This window comes from Syngnathoides biaculeatus, chromosome 15 (assembly GCF_019802595.1).
Source record: "Syngnathoides biaculeatus isolate LvHL_M chromosome 15, ASM1980259v1, whole genome shotgun sequence".
Classification (NCBI taxonomy): domain Eukaryota; kingdom Metazoa; phylum Chordata; class Actinopteri; order Syngnathiformes; family Syngnathidae; genus Syngnathoides; species Syngnathoides biaculeatus.
Window position 1 is genome coordinate 8,103,006 of NC_084654.1, and position 20,038 is coordinate 8,123,043.

The 20,038-nt window shown below is 42.8% G+C and overlaps 2 protein-coding genes across 6 annotated transcripts in view; one reads left to right on the plus strand and one right to left on the minus strand.

Annotated features, from left to right (window-relative positions):
- The first annotated feature begins 4,280 nt into the window (after positions 1-4,280).
- Positions 4,281-6,550, plus strand: mrpl33 (mitochondrial ribosomal protein L33). Its single transcript, XM_061843122.1, has 4 exons — positions 4,281-4,420; positions 4,721-4,739; positions 4,820-4,926; positions 6,248-6,550. The coding sequence occupies exons 1-4, from the start codon at positions 4,399-4,401 to the stop codon at positions 6,295-6,297; spliced, it is 198 nt and encodes a 65-aa protein (XP_061699106.1). The 5' UTR covers positions 4,281-4,398; the 3' UTR covers positions 6,298-6,550.
- rbks (ribokinase) overlaps positions 6,397-20,038 on the minus strand; it is a 48,477-nt gene continuing 34,835 nt past the window's right edge. For 3 of the 5 annotated variants that reach the window (XM_061843120.1, XM_061843121.1, XM_061843117.1), the window contains 2 exons: positions 18,285-18,473; positions 6,397-6,888 (listed from right to left, as the gene is read on the minus strand). In XM_061843120.1, the coding sequence (XP_061699104.1) occupies positions 6,715-6,888; positions 18,285-18,473 (363 nt within the window). In that variant the 3' untranslated portion in view covers positions 6,397-6,714. Of the gene's footprint in view, positions 6,889-13,079; positions 14,830-15,111; positions 15,182-15,267; positions 15,376-18,284; positions 18,474-20,038 lie in introns of those variants that run through there. The other 2 variants (XM_061843119.1, XM_061843118.1) reach the window with 2 other exon arrangements.

The following is a 20,038-nucleotide window of genomic DNA, read 5'->3' on the forward strand; positions in this document are numbered from 1 at the left end:
AGTCAAAATCCTCGTGCCGTGGAGGGATGACGACCTGACCCCGGCGGGTCTGCACTGTAGGGGCTGAGGGGGGCGGGGCCGGACTGTCCATTGAGTCACGGGACAAGGGCCCAGGCGGGGTCGAGGGCACCCCGGGAGGCGCAGGGGCACAGGGCAAAGGGGGATGACCCCGGGGCGTGGGGAGGGCCAACCCTAAAGGCTGGGCAATGTCCAGGTGCGCGGGTTTGACCCTGTCCACGCAAACAGTCTCGGGTCTGCCGCCAATATCCACGAGCAGGCTCTTATCACCATGCCCCAGGACCCTGAACGGCCCGTCGTATGGGGGGCGCAGAGGTCCACAGTGGGCGTCATGACGAACAAACACAAAATCCGCAGTGCGCAGGTGACGGGGCAGCCGGGCAGCTGGGGTGCCATGTTGCGACGTGGGAACCGGCGCGAACCCTTTTGCGGCCTCCAGCAGGGAGGACCGTTGCCTGGCTGCAGACCAAGGCGCTGTGGCGTCTGGGATGAATTCGCTTATCCAACCAGTTGCCGTCCGTCAAGCCGGCACGCAAGGCTGCTTTCATGGAGCGGTGGAACCGCTCGCAGAGACCATTCGCCTGGGGGTGATAGGCGGTAGTGCGGTGCAGCTTGACCCCCAAACTCTCAGGGGCTGCGTTCCAGAGTTCAGAGGTAAACTGAGGGCAACGGTCGGAGGAAAGGTCGCACGGGGTCCCGAAGCGCGCAACCCACGTGCCGATGAACGCCCGGGCCACGTCTGACGACGTTGTCGAGGAAAGGGGAACGGCTTCGGGCCAGCGGGTTGTCCTGTTCACCGTGGTGAGCAAGTAGGTGAAACCGTGCGAGGGAGGAAGCAGACCCACCAAGTTGAGGTTGACGTGGTCGAACCTCCTCTCGGGGAGAGCGAAGAGCTCCAAGGGGGCTTTTGTGTGGCGATGCACCTTAGCCCGCTGACAGGCCACGTACTAGTCGACCCAGGCCTGCACATCTTTCTTAAGACCGTGCCACACGAACTTCTGAGCCACCAGCCTCACGGACGGTTTCCTTCCGGGGTGGGAGAGGTTGTGGACTGCCTCGAAAACAGCCCGCCGCCAGTTTGCAGGGACCACCGCCCGAGGCTGGTCAGCTGAGAGGTCACACACCAACCTGACGCCCGAGTCACCAACCGCGACTTCCTCCAGGCGCAAACCCGTGTCAGAAGTCTTGAGGGCCTCCACCCTGTGGTCCGAGGCCTGGTCTGCGCTCATGCATGGAGTAGTCGAGACCCAGATGCACAGTGCCGACGATCGCCCTGGAGAGGCAGTCCGCGACCACATTGGATTTGCCGTTGATGTGTTGGATGTCCGTAGTGTACTCCAAATGAATGACAGTTGGCGTTGATGGCGGGCAGACCACGGCTCGGCCATCTTGGACATGGCGAAAGTGAGGGGTTTATGGTCAACATATGCCGTGAACTTACGGCCTTCCAACAGGGAGCGGAAGTGGCGGATCGCCAGCCAGAGGCCGAGGAGCTCCCTATGAACGTGCTTTATTTGCGCTCCCTGGGGACTAGCTGACGGCTGAAAAAGGCAAGCAGTTGCCAGGCGCCGGCGACCCACTGTTCGAATACGGCTCCAACATTGTAGTCCGGTAGTGAGAGCGAAAGGGGCCCCGTGGCTCGGGTGGGCCAGCATAGTGGCACGACTCTGCGCGGCCTTCGTAGCCCTGAAGGCTTCCATCCTCTCGGCCGTCCATTTAACGTCCCGGTTGGGGCCCTGGTCTTTAAGAGCCTCATAGAGCGGGCGCATGATGTGGGGCGCCCGACAGATGAACCAGTGGTAGAAATTCACCATCCCCAGGAACTCCCGGAGCCCCCGAGCTGAGCGAGGTCGGGCAAAAGCGGAGACGGCCTCCACCTTTGCCGGAAGAGGGGCAGCGCCGTTCTTGTCGATGAGGTGCCCAAGGAACTGGATAGAGGGCACCCCGAAAACACACTTCACCGGGTTGATAATCAGGCCATGCTGCTCGAGTCTTGCGAAGAGGTCGCGGAGGTGCATCAGATGTTCATCCTCCGAGGAGCTGGTGACGAGGATGTTATCCAAATAGACGAACCCAAATGGCAAGTCCCTGAGCACAGAATCCATTAAACGTTGGAAAGATTGTGCCGCGTTTTTAAGACCAAACGCCATCCTCAGAAACTCGAACAGTCCAAACGGTGTGATTACAGCCGTCTTGGGACGTCTGAGGGGTGCACGGGAACCTGGTGATACCCGCGCACCAGGTCGACCTTGGAGAACAGGATTTTGCCCGCCAGGTGGGCCGAGAAGTCCTGAATGTGTGGAACAGGGTAGCGGTCGGGCGTAGTGGCGTCGTTAAGGCGGCGGTAGTTACCACACAGTTGCCACCCGCCACTCGGTTTAGGGACGATGTGTAGTGGCGAGGCCCACGGGCTATTCGTGTTGTCATGTTGGCAAACTCAGACTTAGCGACTGCTAGCTTCTCGGGGTCAAGCCGTCGGGCCCTTGTGTGAATCAGGGGGCCCTTGGTCTCAATGTGGTGCTCGACCCCATGTTTAGTCGTGGCAGAGGAGAAAGTGGGCCGTGTCAAGCCACGGAACTCACCAAGCAGGAGCTGGTACTTGGTGCCGTCTGAGAGCGAACTGGAGAGACCGCCATAAGTCGCCTCATTGCAGACGCAGGCAACCGTGGAGAAAGTCAGTGCATCCACCAGACGGCCCCTCTTAACATCCACCAGCAGCCTGTGGGCACAAAAAAATCAGCGCCAAGGAGAGGGAATGAGACATCGGCAGTGACAAAGTCCCATGAAGCGCTGACTCCCGAAACACAAGTCCACAGTCCTTATGCCATAAGAGCGTATAGGGGAGCCATTAGCAGACAGTAGGGGTGGCCCATGAGTCCCGCCAGCAGCGTCCTCCGAAGTGACCGTCAGGACGCTCCTCTGGGCGCCGGTGTCGCAAAGGAATTTGCGCCCAGAAAGGGTGTCCTTGACGAACAGCAGCCGGCTCTTCACGCCCATGCTCACGGCCACCACGTGCGCGGGTTTTGGCGTTTCCCGACACGTCGTAGTTGCAAGGGGTGCGGCACCTCTTCCCTTTCGCACCGAAACGGGCGTGGAAGTAACACAAGCCTGTGCCAGCACGGCCGTCGGTGGCGATGGGGCCTCTCCTGGATGCCACCCCCGTGCCCGGAGGCGAGTAACTTCGCGCCGCGGCCAGCATCTCAGGGGAGAAGCGCTGGGTGGCCAGGAAGAAACGGTCGACCTCCTAGGCCAGGGCCTGGGGCTCAGTGACTGTACTGTTAGCGAGCGCCGTCTGAACATGCGGTGGCATGTGCCTGAGAAACAGTTCCATGAAAATTAAATTGGGCTCTTCCATGCCCAGCAGGTTTAGTATAATTTTCATGAGTTCGGAAGGTTTGCTGTCCCCCAGTCCATTAATAGCCAAGAGACGTCGGGCACGCTCCGGCCGTGAAAGCTCAAAAACCTTGAGAAGGTGAGCCTTGATCCCAGCATACTTATCTCGGGCCGGGGGAGAGGTGATGAAGTTCACTGCTCTGGTCGCCGTTGAGCTCCTGAGGGCTGAGACAACGTGGTAATAACGCGTGGAATCCTCCGAGATCCCGCGGAGGGTGAACTGAGCCTCCGTCTGCGCGAACCACGCTGCCGCGGACGTCACCAGTGTAGCGCCGGAGAAAAGGAGTCAGAGGTGTCGGACACAGGAACAAAACTTGTTTTATTGGCAGACATCACAACACTACTCGCATAACGGCGGGAACTCTGTGAACTCTCCCTCCGGAAGGGCAACAACAAAAACAGTCCGTGCGGAACCCCGCACCCCAACTCGAGGTCCCACGGGTGAATTATGTAAACGCCACATACCTGTAATTAAGTACAGTAATAATGCAAAATTGAAATAATGTCCATTTCAGATTTAAAAAGCCACATTTTTGTTGAATTGAATCAGTACGTATACTTTGTACAGTGTTGTTTTTTTGTTTGTTTGTTTTTTATAAACTGTTTTCCCTCGCAGAACTCTCTGGTTGAATACTTTTGCCATCTTTAGTTGAAACTCTTTGAACACCAAAATCCCAATGTCATTCCTTATACGTGTGGCATAGTTTCATTTTTTTCTTCGATAATAACTGATTTTCATGTGATTTGTACTCCAACTTTATTTATTTTGCTTGACTCTATTGTGGAATGTGGATATTATGAATGATTATTAGAATGTATTTCTATAAACCGCAAAAGGAAAAGTTGAGGCTTATCGGAAGTACATGTGTTATTGAACCGGAAGTTGTTACTTCAATGTGACTTCCCCATTTGGTATGCTACATCTTATGCTATAAGAGCATACTACGTATTAAGTTGTTCTTTTCAAGTTTTTTTTTCGGGAAGAACATGTTTCTTACCATCGTAAACTGTGAGTATTCAAAGCTAATACAATTCAATATTTGTGAAACTGTCTTCACCATTTAGCAAGGTGAAATGCTCGATTTGTTGTTGTTGTCCGTGTTTGAAATATACCCGTTACTTCCACATAAGATCGAACGTGGTTGGTAAACTCGTCTGTTTCCCCCCGGCATTATACATTTACTGTCGGAAGTTTACAAGATGTAATTGTCACTCAGAAAAAGAGCCAGAATCATAAACATTGCTCGCTTGAAGTTTTGTATTGGTCAACATAATTAATTTGACATGGTGTTCACTTGTCATTTTTCAGTGGCTAAGGCAAAATCGAAGTAAGTGAAAATCACAAATGATGGACAGTGTTATTGTACAGGGCAAGGCTGAATCTTGAATGTTATGTGCCCTCTTCCAGAACCGTCCTGGTGCAGATGGTGAGCGCTGCAGGGACGGGCTACTGCTTCAACACCAAGAGGAACCGTCTTAGAGAAAAATTGGTGCTCCGCAAAAATGATCCTATTGGTAAGTTGTTGAAGCAAAGGAACACAGGGTGTAGCTTTGTTATCAAGGCTTAACAAGATGAAAAAAACGTGTTATGTCTCACATGATGAAGACTGTCTCCCCCCCCCCCATAATTCCATCCATCCATTTTCTTCACCGCTTATCCTCACGAGGGTTGTGGGGAATGCTGGAGCCTATCCCAGCTGTCAACGGGCAGGAGGCGTGGTACGCCCTGAACTGATTGCCAGCCAATCGCATGGCACATTGAGACAAACAGCCGCACTCACAATCACACCTAGGGGTGTCCAATTAATAGTGCATGTTTTTGGAATGTGGGAGGAATCCCACGCAGGCATGGGGGGGGGGGGGAACATGCAAACCTTATAATTCCATTTAACATAATTCCAAATAATATTTGAGTGCTGAAACACATTTTGCTGATATAATGGCAAGATGTTAGTGTTTTAGGAGAGTTATGCTATTTGTTCACAGGTTACTGAGAGAACTCTCTGACATTCTTCTGTTCAAATACACAAAGGATGAGAAGTATTACAGCCCACTTATGCAGTGACACTGGCTCAAATGACTATGTTTGGAGGACCAGTTTTGTCTCATACATACGCAAAGTATGACTTTTGTTACCATAATGATCAGAAGCATTCCCCAAAGCAGGCAGCTAGCTACTTAGTGATGCCAACTCAGCCACTTTGTCCACAGATAGAAACTGTTTCTCAGGAATATCAGCAAATTCTGACTTTGTATGGAGTTATTTGGGAAACATCTTCCTGAGGAGATGCTCACCCACTTGCATTTAAACTCTAAATGAATATCACTTCCGTAGAGTCACCACGGAGGAGTTTAGTACTGGTACCTACTCAGATAATTACATCGATCCATCCCCTCCACTTTGTATTTGTCCCCTTTACCTGGAGGTGGATAGAAAACTTGACAAAGAAGACAAATCTTTCAATGTTGACATTACAACTGCAAGCTTCTTTTGCACAATGTATTGCGGTATGTCAAATTAAAATGACTGTATCCTAATTTGGGGCATCCTACCTATAGTCTTAACATGGGCAAAAAAAAAAAAAAAATTCCCTTTAAAATCATCAGTCTGTTCTTGTTCTGAGGTATGGAAGCTCAGTGATTTGGGAAAGAACAAAGAAACTGGTGATTATTGCATGCAGTGTTGTGTGCAGCCGCCCCCCCCCCACCCCCCAAAAAAAGGAATTGTACTTAATTTTTAAGTTTTTTTTTTTTTCTCTTGCATCAGTCTTCTTTTCTTGGTTCTCTGTACAAGAGCATTTTTAAAAATTTTCAAATCAACTTTCTCTTGTGACAGTGAACAAGCATGTCCTGTTCTTTGAGAAGAGGAAGATCAGATCTATCTAAAATGGACATCAGCACATGGATTTTGAACCTACAATATTGAGAACAACGTTATCAAAATGAATTCCACAAGAAAGCGGAAACCTCAAGAAACGATTCTAATATGGTGTAAAATATTTATTAACTCATTCGTGTTTTATTTGTATCAATTAACCACAACTTAGAATAGCCTCTAACAATACAAGTGAATTACTTTGTCAGATGTCTGCCAAAAAGTTATCTAAAGCTATTCCAAATAAAAAATGTTTTCAAGTTATTCCTGTTTGTTAATTTTACTGTACTTCATCTCCCATTTTTTTCACTTCTATAAACAGTTAATGGTCTTTCATTAGTTGTTCATACTGTAAAGGACACCGTTACCGGAATATCAAGGGAAGTTCGTGAGGACCACTGGGACCCATTGCTATAGAAAAGCTGCTCTCAAAAGAGCTCAGCTGGCAAGTCCCGTTTGTGTGGATACGATGACTGTGTGCCCATGGTCTGGACGCTCACTCCTGCCACCTGAGTGGCTCTCCGGGCCACTTCCTCCAATTGCATTGTGGGATAATGAGCCATGTAAAATGCCAGTGCTCCAATGAAGCTGTCTCCAGCACCCTGGGAAGAAGACATTATGGGAAAAATGCTTTATTTCTTGCTAACAATATGCAGCATAACACTGAACACTTCTCTGGTACACATGCATCATAAATGTGCATAATAGTGTAATTTTGGGATACGTTTATTTATTGGACGCTGCCACCAGTAGAGGGTGCTGTGTCATATGTCCCCTCTTGCTCAGTTTGACCCATGTACAGCTATTACAAAAGTATTTCTCAGTTGCTACTACCCCAAATCCTATTTTCTGAACCAAATCCTCAGCGCCCTGAACCCACTTAATGAATGGGTCACTCTTTTGGTAGAACCTAAGCAATTTTCACTGAGTTCAACCCAACTTGTGAACATCCTGTATTTTCACCTGCCGAAACATTTGGCGCTGATGTGTTTTTTATTGCATAATGATAAGCAAAGCAACTAAACATAAAGCAATTCAAAATGGATCAGATGTGGCTTGTGAAAGATTTGTGAATATTGGTTGAAGTTTCACTATGGCTAGAGACATAGAGACATGCAGATTAAGATGTGCTTCAGGAGGAATATGAGAAAGGAGGTAACAAAGCCAATTACATAGTCTATTTTCATTCAAATAAGGGCGAAACAAAAACTTGAAACTTTCATTGACTTTTCTATGGTTTAAAAATGAGGGACTGGCAGGAATGCAGCCCAACAAAAACAGGTTGAATGTGTCCACCAAAGTCTGAAGATTTCACAGATTTGATTAGGTTGGCCTTATTGCTTTTTTCATTATGGTCCTGATTACACTGATTACACTATCACACTATTAAAAAGCTGTAATCGACAAGATGTTTCAATATATCAATTTTCAACAGTAGTACGTACATTATTTTTTCTCACAAGGTGGGGTGGGGTTTGCGATAAAGTGCCAAGGTGGTGTTCTGATGGGAAAAGGCACAATGGCATGTTGTGCCGTGCTCAAGTAAAACCACAAATACAGACACCCCCCTCCTCCCCACACACACGCTGGTTCTCACAAATCCACTCAATTACTCATCACTTTGGCTCTCTGAAGATTTTGCACTCTGGTCTGGGAAGCACTGTCACCCCACTAAGCCCCCTTCAAACTCTGAGTAACCCTTTCAGGGTCTCACCAATGAAGACATTGTCAGCCATGTGGGGATGATTCAGTGAAACGGGGCAAACAACTAAAAACACAACCAAGGCCAAGAGGCCAGAGGGGTTGAGGTGGTCAGGTCGGGGACAGGCCATGTGGTTAGTAAGGTTCTGGAAACACTCTGGAGGACCCACCAGGGCAGCTAAAGGACCCATTTTAAATCCACTCTCTTGGTCAGCACAATGGGTGTGACTGCTGGATTGTTGAAATGCTGGAAAGAGTGAGATCAGAGTGCAAACATTTGACAGGCCTGTTCGATTTCCATGTTGCGTTTACGTCTCCTGTCTGGTAGCTGGGCTGGGCAGCAACATAGCACAGCGTTTAAGGCCTTGATGACATAGTCTCACTGGTTTGGTTTAGGCCCCTCACTTTGTTCACACATGACTGCTACAATGATGCAACTCCTGAGTCTTGAAGACCATTACTGCAGTATGTTGACTAAACCAGAAAGTATTATTTGATGACGTAAGAGTAATAATAATTATCCATCCTGTGATCTACCATTAAATCAACATCTATATACACACACACACACACACACACACACACACACACACACACACACACACACACATACACATACAGTTTTCTAATATATTTTCCCAGAATTAAAGCTTGGACTTAATGGTCATGACATTTTTCAAGTATACTTTAATAGGATTTCGGGAAAATTACTAATGGGACTGCCTAATTCAGGGGAAAGAAACAGCAGCTCTTGAAATCTCACAATTTTATAACATTGAGAAACAATATGAATACTTAGAATTCAAAACCATTTTGTGTCAAACATTTGATTTGGAGTACTCTTCTAAAATTAGAACATTTGACTTTTAAGTACATTTCTTAGGCTTACGGCAGATCTCGGAAGCTAAGCACAAGAAGAAGAAAACTAAATTCATATTCATGTCAGGACAAAGGAACTCATTTTCTAGAAAAAAAATTGCAGTTGAGTTGAGTTCTTGCTCTGTGCTACCTCCCACCAAGTTGAATGGAAATCCACAATACATTTACTTCTAGTGTAATCCTGCCAACAAAGATGCATCTTGACAAGATTATGAAGATACTACGCAACCAAGCCACGTCTAAATATGCACTTGAATCCTTGACCTATTTCCAATTGAAACGCGAAGTCCGCTGACGTCCAAGGTCCCGTCTAACCTTTTGTGCGCCTGACTAACGTCTCCTTCTCCGAGACGACCATGTGAGTGGATTGGCTGCATGAAGCTCAACGAGCCTGACAAGCGTTATCCCTTTCAGCCCCAGCACCACTGCCCTCGACACACTTTGGTGAAGGTTAGATGTGGAGGCCTGTCAATCAAATGACACAAGTGCTCGCCACGGATGAGCAGTGATGCTCGTGCGCTTTGCCTCCGTCCAACGCTTCTTGACCTTTGTGGCTTTCTTTTGCTTGCTCCCTGCCTTAAGTTTTAAATCATGATGGCAGATATGTTCGCGAGAAGCTCGCCAAGACAAAAGATTTCTGCAACATTTGATGGATTTGCAAAGTGAAAAACCAGTATTAAATCCATATGATTTGCTTTGTGTGAGTCAAATACCAAAACTACAGTACAGACAGAATCAAGGAACAAGATAAAGCTGTTTATCATTCCCATTCATGCAGATACTGAGTCATGTTTGATTTGTAGTATTTCGCAGAATGTTACAGAAATGTGTGATCCTCATAAAATAATTGAAAAACAGAACAAAAAGAAGAAAAAAAAACAGCAGCTTTGTCCACACATCATGAGTGACGAGTGTTATTGTGACAAAAAACATTTTTGAGGTGCCCGCCCCAAGATATTATTTCTCTTTTCAACATAGAAGACGCAATTGTTTTGGTGGCTATTTAAAGAATGTGTAAGAAGAAACCCTATTTTATTTGAAGAACAGAATTGTTCAGGATTTGTTCAGACAGAACACCATAAGCAGTTTTAAAGTATCGTACTGCTTTTCTACCAGAAGAAATTCAAAAGTTAGCTCATGGACAGGAAAACAGTCTTGTGGCAATGATGTCATGATGTCTTTCTTAAAGCACTTCATCACAAGACCACTGGGAAGTAGAAAATATCCAATTGGAAGTCCGAAAACAAAATGGTTTGGGGAAGCGAAGTCAAATGCTAGCAAAAAAACAAACGTTTTTTTTCTGTATAGTGATTTTGCTGTGACCCATATTGTAGCCATATTTTCCTGTCAGAATGCCGTTATGACTGTGAACGCATGCATTCTAAACGTAAAATGCCAAAACACATTCCTATATTTGCAAATGCTTGCAACATCTCTTTTATCAAAAGCGAAGTGGTTTTGAAATTTTGGTAAGTAGGCGCCCAAGTGATTTTTTTTTCTGTCGCCGTTCACATAAAATGACCTGGGAGGCCAGATTTGACCCCCAAGCCTTGAGGTTGACACCCGTGAGATAGAGTGAGAAGATAGACTATCTGGAGGGGGCTGAGCCACATACAGTGGGGCAAAAAAAGGATTTGGTCAGCCACCAATCGTGCAAGTTCTCCCACTGATTTATTACCAAACTATGGTCCCGCTTGTAATCTACCAATAAATCAATGTAGAAATGTTTTTTTGGTGTTGTGAAAAAATGAACAACTGCAGCAAAACATTTTTCTTTTGAAATATTTTCCAATTTTCCCTAATGCTTATAACATTTTCAATGAGGTTTTTAAGTATACTTGAATGTAATTTGGGGACTATTTACTAATGGGACTGCCTGAATTGAGTCATTTCATGGGGGGAAAAATAAGTCCTTCTTCATCTAATGATTTTTTTCAAAATTGTAAAACGTTATGAATGGTTGTTCCGTTATTCCAAAACAATTTCTGTCCAAAACATTTGTTTTGATATACCCTGAAAATGACTACTGTCCCGTCTTTAGTCATTTAAAGGAGGAAAAATAGCATACCTTATACCAAAAATAAATAATTAATCGATCTAACTGAATGTGGCAAAGTTGTCATATATAAAACAAAACTTTAACAGCACTCTTTTTCCCCTCTATCTATTTAATGGTTTAAGATTTGGGAAAACTTTGATTAATTGACCAAATTGAGGCATTTGCCAGTTACCGCAATCAACACCATGCGCTCTTTCAAAAACTGGCAGACAATTGCTTAAAAGTTGAAAATTTCCAGCTGGAAAAATTGGATGCGTTCTTGGCAGGAGAGGCATTCCGGGCACGTACTTTAGGAAAGAGGATCTGGGGAAAGCCCAGAACATTCTGGGGAGATGATGTGCCTGATTTACCAAGATCCTCAAAAGCGCTTAAATGCCTCCGAGGCAGTTATGGTCGCTGGCAACCTTCTTCCATTGCTTGATTCAGGTGTAGCCAATATGTCGATTGCACGGGTAGATTGACTGACATTGGGCCTGACCAATCCTGGCCTCTTTTGACACGTCACTGTGCATGTGCACACAAGGGCAAGTTTTAACATGATGCCCTCCAATTTACCGTCTGTCTCTTGCTTTCTCCACACCACCATCGCTGCGATGCCCCCCAGACCCCGTTATACATGACAGCAGTTGTGTTTTTTTTACATTTTTGTACGAATTTAGAGAGATCACACTAGTGTTCCCAAACATTTTGACTGCAATGTAAAGCGTGAGGGGTTTTAATTAATCACTTACATTGTAGTTCCATTGTATTGTATTAACCAGCGCTATACAGTAATCCCTCTCTACTTTGTGGATCATTGATCACAGATTCAGTGCATCGCGGATTTCCGGATGGACCAATGAAGCAATGAATAAATGAATAAATAAATAAACAAACAAACATTTTAAAAAGCCAGCATACATTAGTACAGTACTATAACGGCATCCCCAGCAAGACGACATGGACGAATGAAGCAAAAATAAAGAAATTAATTAAAAAAAAAAAAAAACACCAGCATACATTAGCACAGTAGGGTAGGGTATAATGGAGGACTCCCAGCAAGACGATAAGGACCTATGAAGCAATAAAAATAAAATTCTCTTTTCAAGGGTGGGTCTGGTACCAATTAACAGAAAAACAAGGGATTACTGTATTCCTTGATATATTTTACCTAATTTCTAATAGCAATTTCTTGTCTGCTGAGTGTAATGTTGAACTGCAACATTATTTTTTACAGAGGTTTCAGGCAGCGGCGACTGTATTTCTCACCCTCCTGTGAGCTTTACTCCCATCTTGCTATGACTGATGGTGCAGACTCCTGAAGCCTACAGCCTTTGTCAATGAAAGGGCCCCCTGTCCCCCAGCAAGAGCAAAGACCAACTAAGGGGCAACGCTGACTCACAGTGGCTTCTATATCCGGAAGCTTCCATACAGTCTCCTTGGAAGGAAACATGGGAGGACGCTTACCAGATCAAACGGACACTTAATTGGAGCAATCAGCCCACTTGAATCTTTGATCCATCTGCAGGCTTTATCTTTAACACTTTTGTGTTTCACTGATCCAAAAAACTGCGAAAGACACACAGGACTAATATCTGTGGCTTGCTGCTATCCAGCAGCTGCTCTGAACACATGTAATCCATTCAAACAAGGTGATGTGGCAGTTTTCTCATTGTGTCATACTGACTCAGACTGCACTTGGTGCTGGAATGCAATGCTCAGGCGCGATTTTCCCTTTACCATTGATTTCCAGGAAGGAATCATTCAATTGCTCCATCGTCTCTCCACTCTTGGGAGAAAAAAAAGTGTGACTAATTTGATTGTCCAGACCCACCGTGTAGCAGCTGTAATGTCTGGATTAGAAGGGGCTGTCTACCTTTATTTAGTCCTTCAGAGTGGAACAGAGGGAAAGAAGGCCACCCAAGTCCGGAAAATGTACTGGATAGATATCCAGTGTATATGTGTGTGTGTGTTAAAGCTTCATCGAACGCCCAACACTAAACAGCCCAGACTCTGAGCTCAGCAAAGGGAAGCCTGTACTTAATCTATAACAAAATGAGGAGGGATGTGGGTTTGCTGTGCTTTTTTTTTTTTTTTTAATTCTAGATTCATGACCCTGACTGTGTACATTATTACTCATGCTATGTTAAGTCATTCAGAGGACCACATCATTGCAGATTATATCATTTTGCAACATGTGGTATGCCTCAATATGGCCAAGGGATGCTATAAATTATTGGTTTTCCATCAGGAAGGTTCCTATAATATTGGTAAAAAATAACATTATCTCTTGGTCGCAACAATACCATATTGGTACACTTGCACAGGACAGAGAGCTGTTTGATTGGTTGACTGATAATTGCCTTGATTCTTGTCAGAATGAATATTAATTAATTAAGAAGAAGACAACAACTATCATGAAAAATCTAGTAGACTATGATAGATGGATAAAAGTTTTTTTTTTACGCTGCACAGCACCGTTTCTTGTATATTTTGTTTCATTTATTGATGAATTACATCTCAGACAAGTTCACTTCTCACCCAAAGTCAGATAGGATAGGTTCCAGTTTCTCCATAACCATGGACAAGATAAGCATAAGGAACCGATTCTTCAAATCCTAACCACTTAAAAAATATGAAATACCCGACATATGATGAGGAAAAAAATCGGCACGTATGTGTATACTACTCTTCTATTGTGTGGTGTACTCAATATGACAAACACGTAATATGTCTACCGATTGCAATGCTCTTCCCCAAAACCAGATATTTGCTACAGTATTAAGACTGACTGGTAAGCATGATGACAGAAGTCACTTAGTGCAAAAACTACGCAGAAAAACAAAGAGTAGTAGAGCGTGAAGAATAAATGGTTAAAGCTAGGCTAACTAATAGTTTATCTGGTAACAACATTGTAGTTGCAAACTCTTCTCCTTTTCCTTTTTACTGTGGTGAATGACTTTGGGGACATGCTATACAAATCATTCAGTTTGTCCTCACTTTTTAAAATCCGTCTACAACCTGAGCATGAAGTTGCTTCAGGATTGGCCGTTTTTCCCATTTCACATGAGAATCAGCTGAACCTCTTGACTTACGGATCTGCGAGTGTAAAAACCAACAGGTTTAACCGCTGCAGCTGTGTAAAAGCTGCAAGTGCCCACATTGAAACACGAGATATTAATAAAGAAAGAGGGTACGCAGAGAGTTTAACGCTAACGGTAGCGCCACGCTAACAGGGTCGGTTAAAAAAAAAGTCACTGAGACACAGCAGTAACATGCTAGCGCAGTGCTAACCCCTGCTAAAAAATTTTCGATAGAACATTTCTAAACAAATTCTATAGAAACATTCTATAGAAATGCTATAGAACTTTTGGACCCAAGTTCTATTGAACTGTTCTAAAGAAATTGTTCTCAAGAACAGTTCTATAGAACTGTGTTCTGAAGAAAGTTCTAAAGAACTGAAACAACATTGCTTCTACGTTGCATTCGTAAATTGCATTAACGTGACAATCCCACATACAATCAACATTTCCATGCTTCATGAAAATTGAGCCATGAAAACATTATAGATTGAAACCTTTATTATGCAGTGTGGAAACCAAACTGTTTTTCAATCAAACTACAGACAATTAAAAACAATTAGGTTATTCAGCCCACAGTAATACATGCATGTTTAACATTTCGAACAACAAATTTTTTTCTGTCATTTTGAACAAATAACTTTTTGCTCAAATTATGTTAAAAACAAAATAAAATATAATATTGCACCATGTGAACTTTAACTGTGTGTCTCTCATATTTACTGTCCATGTGGGTTCCTGCTGTCCTCTTTCCTGCCCGGATCTGTCAGGCGCATATTTCAGGCATGGCGTGGCCGCACTTCGTACATCACTCAGGGTACCCTCGTGGTTTCTAAAGACACATTCTGAGTTCATAATTAAGATACTTGGTTATTATTATGTCTGGCAAACACTCAGTTAAGAATCTATCAAACACAAGAATCCATATTTTGTTTATACAAAGAGCATTTGAAGGACCTCATTGTTAGGAGTCTGCAAACAGCACATAAAATACTTTCAATTGTATTTATAAATGAAATATCATTTGAAATTTAAAACAAGTACAAAATCTTCACCTGATCCTCAACTGTATGTTACTGGTAAGAAAAAAAAATACATTCTGTACCAGATATATAATATTCAATTACCGCTTCACGATCCAGATCCTGTAGTATTTTCCTTGAGGGTTACCCCTCCAACTTTCAACATTTGGAATTTCTGCAAATCAAAAAGAGGATGGCAAAATGAGCAATTAGTTTGTTGTTCAAATTAAACTCAACAACTTTTTTCATACTTAATCATACCAGTTCTGCAGAAGCAGAAGGGTCTTCTGTCACCTTCTGCTCTCGGACAATAAAGTCGGCCAGAGATTTCATCTGTACAATGTTGATGTCTTCTGTAGCTTTTTGGAGCTGTAAAGAAAATAAACCATGACCTGCAATAACAGATCAATGACAAGTCGATAGATATCGTCATGACATCAACTCATTGAATTCATGTACTGTTCGAAAAATTTATTTTCATGAAAAATTCAAAGAAAACATCCCAAATTATACATTTATACAAAAAAAATACTACATCAATGCAAGACACTGTTGACATGCATACAGTGAGAGATTTAAATGATACATGCCAATTATGATTTCACTACAACTGGGAAAAATAACTTACTGGTCACTTTTATTGTACCCGTCTTATTCTGCCCCTAGGAAGTTAGGCGGGTACCATAACCACTTATTTCACTTATGCATCTAGTAGTACTACTACTACTACTACTACTACTACTACTACTACATCTACTACTTACTTTTACATCTATAAGTACCAATAAAACAAATGAAGTAATTTGGAAAAAAAATATATACTTACCGACAGGTTTTGATTGAGGTTTTAAACTGAGAAAACTTTACCGTGGTAGCTAGCTGGCTAGCAAGCCGCACATTCAAGGTTCGTGACAATAAAGAAGCTAGAAAGTCCCCCAAAGGCGAACACGTGCTTTCTTGCGCGTTCCCTACACCACTCAAGACAAATGCCTCAGGTGGTCTGTGGAAAACGTTAATTTATTGCCTTCAAAGTAAGAAAACTCTGGAGCCTTCTAGACTCATGTACAGCAACAAGCACTTTTTTCATAATTACCGGATATGACGGATATTTTCTTCTTCTCCTTCAGTCAACTGCATCAGCAAACAACTCACCGCCACCTGCTAGCAGGCGAAACATGCAAACCTACAGGGCCGGACCGGTAAAATCACTTCCTCGGCACATATATTCCACTGGTCTCACTCTTACTTTTTCCGCTCGAGTGCCCCCTTTAGGCCGTTAGAAGAAAATGCATAAATTAGCCGCATCACCGCATAAACCGCAGGGTTGAAAGCGTGTGAAAAAAGTCATGTCTTATAGGCCGGAAATTACGGTACTCAGTTTTTCCTGACTTTCCAACTACTGTAATACAGATTAGTGGTATGTGTGTACCCTGCTTTCTTAGAATCCCTCAATACTTAGACCTGAAGCAGCTTACCATTTAACAATTAACAGCAAGTGACTAATTGTTCACTGCAGTGAAATATTACAAGATCAAATCTCAGTTGTCTAAAAAGAGAGTGGCAGAAAACAAGCACTGGTGTCGACAGCCTTTTCAACCCCTTTGAAACCTGTCACTACTGTTTCAAAAAATATCAAAGAAGTAATAACAGATGTGGTAATCATAACCAAAAACACACTCTTTCCCGAGCAGGCTCAAAAGAAATGGAAATTCAGATAACAACACGGTGTGTTTTCCCCTCACTCCAGTAAAAGAGTAAAAGGCCTTTACTGGAAGAGGGATTACTGTGTCCAAAAGAGTTAAACACCCCCCAAGTTATGGGCCCATCAAAGAACAGAAGGGCCGCTGTAAGTGTGTGTGCATGTGTGTGTCTGTGTGTGGTGAAACAGAGGGGCGGGGGGGATACACAGCAGGCGAAACCACATCGAGGTTTGCGCAGCTTTCTGTTGACTGATGCATGTGGGTCCAAAAGGTGAGTCACACAAGTGGATGATGGTGGTGGTGGTGGTGGGGGGGTGAATAGTAAGGGCAGTAACGTGTGTCTACTTCACAATGCGGAGGACAGAGGTCACGGAGCCCCCAAGAAAGCGAGTTCTTTGTTCCTGAAATGCCATGAGTGATTTAAGCAAAACAACAAGATGCGCTTGAACTAAACAAGCGCATCTTGTTGTTTTGCCTCCACTATTTCACATTTCAGTCTTACTTTAGCCTTTATGCATTGCTTTTTCTTTTTCTCCAGTTTGTGTGTGTACACACACACAGACGCACACATATACATATGTATGTGTGTGTTTCTTTTTTAAAGACAGTACGAGTAGCATTATCTGTACAAAAAAAAATTGCTGGGATGCACGTGAATATTCATTTCATATGGTTTGAATATTTAGCCTGAAACCTGTATTTTTAGGTAAGCTCCACAAATAAATTGAAACGTTCACTTGGAGAATGACAATTTTCCAAGTGCCATTAAAATTGTATTACTGTAAATAATGTGTGTATAAATGGTAGAATAGTACAACAAAACATTAAGTACCCCTACTTTCTACTTCTATGCTCATTAGCTAAATATTAAAAAAAGTTTTTTTTGCGTGTAAAAGGTGAAGCATTGAGAGGAAATAAAAATGTTAATACTTGAATTACAGCACAGTAGGAATCTGATCACATTTCTGTTGCATCTGAATCCTTTTTACATTTTTAAATCGTTATTATATATTTAAATAGTTTCTTGTATTTTGTCATTGTATTTATATTCACACAAGTCTCGAGACTCAGTTGGCTAATCTAGGTGTTTAGTTATAACACTTGTAAATGTGTTTTCGTATGACAATCAAACTCCCTGAATCCTTCCATCCTTGGATACAGTATAAAATCTTCATGTATAATCTGTACCTGAATGATGTCGATAAGATTAATTGGCACATTGAGGAAAACAACCAAATGTTAACAAAAGTGAACAAAATAATACATACTTGGTTCTGTCTTTTGTACATGGCGTACAAGGCTAATTTTGTGGAAATTGGTAGTTTTTGCATAATAATAAAAACAACACCTAACATTGCAACTTATATTACTACAACTGTACAAGTGAAAATATTTTAGGCTGTTTTGCTACAAAGGGGAAAACCACTTCCTTGATGCTTACTTTTTCATAATAATAACAATAGCGATAAGAATTCTAAAAAATATACAGTGTTCTGGCACAGTAAAGGAGAATTGCAGCAGTAGTGGATAGAAGAAGAAGAACAGTATGTGAGTACTGCAATGGTGTATCATGCTTACAGTGGTGTCCACTGCGGTGACTGGCGTTGTTGGAACGTGTTTCGCGGTAGACTCTTGTGCCTTGAGCACCACACATCCTTGGGCTCCCAAGGTGATAATAACTGCTCTGCATCCTCGTCTCAGCAGCTCCCGGCCGGCCCAATGCGCCTCCTCCACGTTATTTACAGATGAACCCGTGAGCAGCTCAGCCTGGATGGAGGCACAAGATTGGAACTGGATTCGAGATATTATGAGTTGAAGTTAAAAAAAAAAAAAAAAAAAAAACAACTGGAGTGGAATACTGAAATGATTGATAATAGTATTTAAATATTTAAAGCGTCTACATTGTTAATGTAGCCCTTACTTGTTTTCTATAGTTGATTTATTTTGTCTGAGCCAGTTTTGAATGAGTAAAATTCTAATTACACCCTGGGTGCAATCAGGCAGATTTCTAGTCAAAGCTTTACTAGATATGTGTGGTGTTCAACTATTCGCTGGGAACTTTGTGTGACTGTACAGATTTTGCTGCATGTGGCTGAAAACCACCTAAATGGCGACAAAGCAAGACTTTTTCCAAATGTGCAAATTCTGAGAACCAAACTTTTGTGCCATTTTGTTTGTTTAGCTGTTCTCTGCATCAATGTAGATGCAAGACAGAAGCTACAGACAATTGAAAATAATAATTAATGGAAGTTATTTACTTCATCCTAAAGTGTAACAATGATAGGTTAAGTGACTATTTTATTTAAAATCCACATCATCCAGGCATTTATTTGAGGACAAATAATGTTTATTTTCAGAGGAATAATTATTTATGATTTATGTAGATTATTAAAGCAATTGACAGCTAGATTACAAATTTTAAAATTGTTTAATACTTAATACTTTTTAAAATTCACATTTATAAATACTGGGAAATATCTAGTAAGGTAAAATAAGCTGAAGCTTGTTGTGCAGGCAGTTTTGACATAAGGTTGACAAAGAGCAATTCATTTGTGAACTTTATGTCATTTATCAAATAAGCCATGTGGGTTAGACTGCGGTGGGAAAAATCATGATGACATGTACGGAACAATGACTGAAATATTGAGTGCACGCGTTGTGCTGGATTTCTGATATGTATCAGCTTGTAAAAAAACATTGTACAGTATTACTTCAATTTATTTTTATTATTAACTTTCAATGTAACGGGACATAACGAGATATGATGTAGGGAACCCAGACGACCAATGTTGGACACAATCAGTCACAAAAATATTCCCTCACCAGTTCTCCTCAACGATGTACTACCACACAGCTAACAGTATACAATTATTATTGTTTTTTTTTTTTTTTTTTTTTTTTAAATAACACCTTTCAGCAGGCAACTTGAATAGATATTTTTTCTGGTCATGCACATGCAGAAATACTTTGTGGCAGGTACATTTTGAAGAAGCACATTTGTCCCCACATGACTGTGTCACTATTTTACTTACAAGTATGAAGTGATCTCTTTCTTCATTCAGTTAGGCTCACAATTGAATTCTAATTTTTGTAGTTCAAATCTGCAGACGGACGTAAAAGATGACATCGGCCCTCTCATTAAGCACTTTAACATTGCACGCGGGCTAACGATCAAAGAGCACTTTTACTTTTTTCTTGCTTAATCCGTCCCATGGAAGCCCCCCATCAACCATCTGCACGCTGGCACAGTGAGACCACACAGACACATGCACACACACTTGGGTGGTGTGCGTGCCAAATAACCTTGCAGGAGAGGGTTCAAGAAGGACTGA

What these genes read in the sequence shown, in the direction of transcription:
- mrpl33 (XM_061843122.1), top strand. Translation starts at nt 4,399, where the DNA reads ATGTTTCTTACCATCGTAAACT. An exon ending in CCGCAAAAATGATCCTATTG is followed by an intron (nt 4,927 to 6,247) that starts GTAAGTTGTTGA and finishes CTCTTGTGACAG; the next exon opens with TGAACAAGCATGTCCTGTTC.